At 40.4% G+C, this 3,667-nt stretch overlaps 1 protein-coding gene across 2 annotated transcripts in view; it reads left to right on the top strand.

Moving 5' to 3' along the window:
- Nucleotides 1-2,330: 2,330 nt before the first annotated feature.
- LOC127944898 (sodium/potassium-transporting ATPase subunit beta-2) overlaps nt 2,331-3,667 on the top strand; it is a 14,054-nt gene continuing 12,717 nt past the window's right edge. Inside the window, exon 1 of one of the 2 annotated variants that reach the window (XM_052541307.1) lies at nt 2,331-2,617. In XM_052541307.1, the coding sequence (XP_052397267.1) occupies nt 2,518-2,617 (100 nt within the window). In that variant the 5' untranslated portion in view covers nt 2,331-2,517. The remainder of the gene's footprint in view (nt 2,618-3,667) is intronic. The other variant, XM_052541308.1, reaches the window with a different exon arrangement.

Here is a 3,667-nt window from a genome sequence, read left to right as displayed (position 1 = left end):
ACTATTGTGAAGGGATCATGAATATTAATCAGGCCGGACGCAGCCAATCCATGACGAATGGACGCAATTAATATTCATGAGGCCACCCTTCGCTTTAGTACGATTCGTAATTTTGTCAAATTGTATTTATAAATTAAGAGATTAACCGAAGCACAGACATTTAGACTTAACAAAATCAAACTGCAGCTTATTCATATCAGGTTCAATACTACATTTGAACCGATGAGCAAAATAAAACGAAATCAAGTTAGAGATGCGAGTTCACACTGCCATCTAGCGACTTTTTCAAATGAGTACATTTTGATAATTTAAAATATTTAAAAAATTGTAGTTATTTGCGTGTGTAGACATAAGTATTAAACACATGCACTTATATATATATAAAACACATTTATTTTTCTAACACACACACACAAACAATCACACACACACACACGCACACACACACACACACACATATTACACATATAGATTTCGTTAAACATGCAGGATTCTATACACTTATTTTTTATTTTATTTTATTTGTATATTTTCTACACTTTCAATTCGGCGACACATAGGATGAATAGAGATTTTATTTATAAATAAACAGTGTCTTCAACGAGCTATATAAAAAAGAAAAGTAAATGAAAAAAAAAAAACTACAAAACATGAATTTAATCAAAATAAAGAATTTTAATAGTAGCCTGCTTCTGTTAACTGTTAAAGTTTACTCAACGGAGGAAAGCTGCATAGACAGTGACTTAAGAACTAGTTAAGAGTTAACCAGGTAATCAGTCTTACTTTTCAAATTCAAGTTAGACAAATCTACCATTTTATGTAACTGACTTTATAAGTGTGTGTGTGTGACAGAGAGGGAAAGAAATTAGAAGAAAAAAGAAGACCTTGGCTATTGAAAGGGGTTCTTTATTAATCCATTAAATTACAATGTTGCAAGCTTTTACATCAGTGTTGTGGTAAGTTGGGATGGCTGCAACAATGTGTCCCAACTCTGACAGTTGTGCTCAAACTAGGGTTAAAATGTAACACTTCAACAGTGGACAGAAGATACTGTGGTAAGTTCATCAGATCCTCATTCCCTACAGAGACACCGACAGAGACTGTAGCGAGGGAAATGTTACTGATATCATCTAAAGTTACTGATATTATCTGTCTGTCTTTCCAGAGCTGGTCCTGAGCCATAAGTGAACTAAGCGGCTGCTCAAGGCCCCTGTGGCCACCAGAGGGCCCCCAAGAGCACACCAAATAACAGCTTCATTTCTTTTTTACATCAATGAACAATGGTAGTTATAGAGAAGCCTGTTTCCGCCACTAAAAACAATAAGATAATTGGATATTTTTATCTCACAATTCTGACTTTTTTGTGTGTAATATAAGTAATAAAAGTAATAAAAGTCACAATTGTCATATAAAAAGTCATTATTACCTTGTTTTATTTTTTATTCAGTGGCGGAAACTGACTTCCATATAGTAAGACAAAAGTGCATTATTAAATGTGAAAGAATCAACACAACTAAATACACATGAACACAGCAACTTCTAAACAAAGTCAGATTTCTGAGCCAAGTGGATTTTGGATAAAGCTTACAAAATACTAAAAATACCCAAATAATATGTTTTATATATATATATTTGATACAATCACGCCGGTTTGATTAGAGCATCAGCTGCTAAGTTTCCCATTATAATCATCTTATTACGATTCATTCAACAATACATAGGCATGTCTAGTTTTTAACCTTTGCTATATAGATAATAACTTTGGTTAGTGCTCTTCTGAATGTTATTGGCACGACTTAAACTGATAGTTAGCAAAAGAGCCCACGTGTTATTGTGACAGGATACCACATTCAGAAGGGGAAATGAAAAAACAAAAAAAAACTAAAAACCACATCAGGATATTGTCTGTCAGAAATGTTATCACCTCTGTCAGAACAGTAGCACATAACACTAGTGCAGATGAGCAGCCAACATTTAGACTGTCATACTAGACATCGAAACCAGATTGACAATCATTTAGTAATGTTTCAGTTTTTGTAACACTGTAAATGAGCTGCTGTTTGTGGTGTTTCAGACAGGTATGAGGTGGTGTTATATTCAGAATGACAGCAGTCTCGAACAAACCAACTCGAGCATCACCTGAGCGTCACGCAGACACTCTGGACCACAGGGGGCGTGGCCTGAAGAGAGGAGAGAGATGCGATTGGCTGGAGAGCTGCTGATGGCGTGTGTGTGTGTGTGTGGTGGGGGAGGGAGGAGGAGGATTTCGAAGCTTCTGTTCTTCTGAAGAAGATGGGGGGGGGGGGGTATTACCAGGTGCGCGTGCGCTCAGCGCGCTTTTACCGCAGTATCTCTGGATTAGTGCGCGCGCTGCAGCACTCCGCTCGGTTCTCAAACGGGAAGAACGAGAACATCCGACCCACCGGGCAGTGAAGACGCGTCGGCTCGCATCCACCAGCACGAGCCGTTTCACTGCGCTTATTTAACGCGGTTATAAAAGCGGCGCGCACCGGAGACATGGCCAAAGACGACGAGAAGAAGGAAACCGGGGAATGGAAGGAATTCTTCTGGAACCCGCGGACGCACGAGCTGCTCGGTAGAACGGCGAGCAGCTGGGGTGAGTGTTCGCCGGTTTGTGTGTTATATATAAGGCACTCGATTTACCGTGCGTCGCGTTATTCCGGTGATGCGCGCGCCGCGCAGTTCCGCTATTTCACTCATTTTAAGCGGGACGCGTTGCGCAATGCGTGTGCGCGCGCGTGCGAAGACATCAGGCCCTAATGTGTTAAAGGACACTCTGACGATGCTGCTGCGGTGAACGGGTTCAAAGAGCTGCATGTGATAATGTGTCTCAATGAGGAGTGTCGGTGTCCGCGAGGATCGCCCTCGTTGAGGTCATCGCGCGCGTGCCCGATCATTCCGATCACTCATCGATCGGCGGCGGATTGAGAGCACGGTGCGCGCGCAAGGTTATTCGGCGAGTGTCCTCCGCTCGCGCGCGCTCACGTGATGTGATTTCGCTCATATCCGGAGCAGCATCATCCATCAGCAGTTATATAACCACACACACACACACACACACACGCACACACACATATATGTCTAGCTGTCAATCTTCGCATCGATTTACAGTTTCTGACACAAGCTCGGGTTTTATGTTTATGTTATTTAATGTGTGTGTGTGTGTGTGTGTGTCCGTCTATGTCCTGGTAATGATGCAGCTTTGTGTTCTTGTAAATTACTTTTAGCTGAGTCACCGACTTTAATACAGTGTGTGTGTGTTTCTGTCTGTGTGTGTGTGTGTGTTTGTTTGTGTCTCTCTCTCTCTGTGTGTGTGTGTGTGTCTCTCTCTCTCTGTGTGTGTGTGTGTGACCTGATGTGTTTCATGCTGGAAAGGGTGGACAGAAATTCAATTCTTGTTTAATATTATAATTTCTCTTCAGTCTGATTCTAAAATGTCTAAAATGAGAGTACAATATATTGTTCTTCCAGATAAAGAAAAACCCCTAAATGCAAAAGACTGATTATAAAGATATGAGATGTAATATTGATTCCAGTAATATTGACAAATATAATCAGTTTATAGTATTTTTTTTAATGTCAGATTTGCTCACATTTCAGTGTACTTTGATGGAACACACACACACACACACAAATTATTTAATGT

The sequence above is a fragment of the Carassius gibelio genome, chromosome A23 (assembly GCF_023724105.1).
Source record: "Carassius gibelio isolate Cgi1373 ecotype wild population from Czech Republic chromosome A23, carGib1.2-hapl.c, whole genome shotgun sequence".
Classification (NCBI taxonomy): domain Eukaryota; kingdom Metazoa; phylum Chordata; class Actinopteri; order Cypriniformes; family Cyprinidae; genus Carassius; species Carassius gibelio.
The sequence above is the reverse complement of the archived record's forward strand: the minus strand, read 5'-3'. Positions and strand labels throughout refer to the sequence as shown.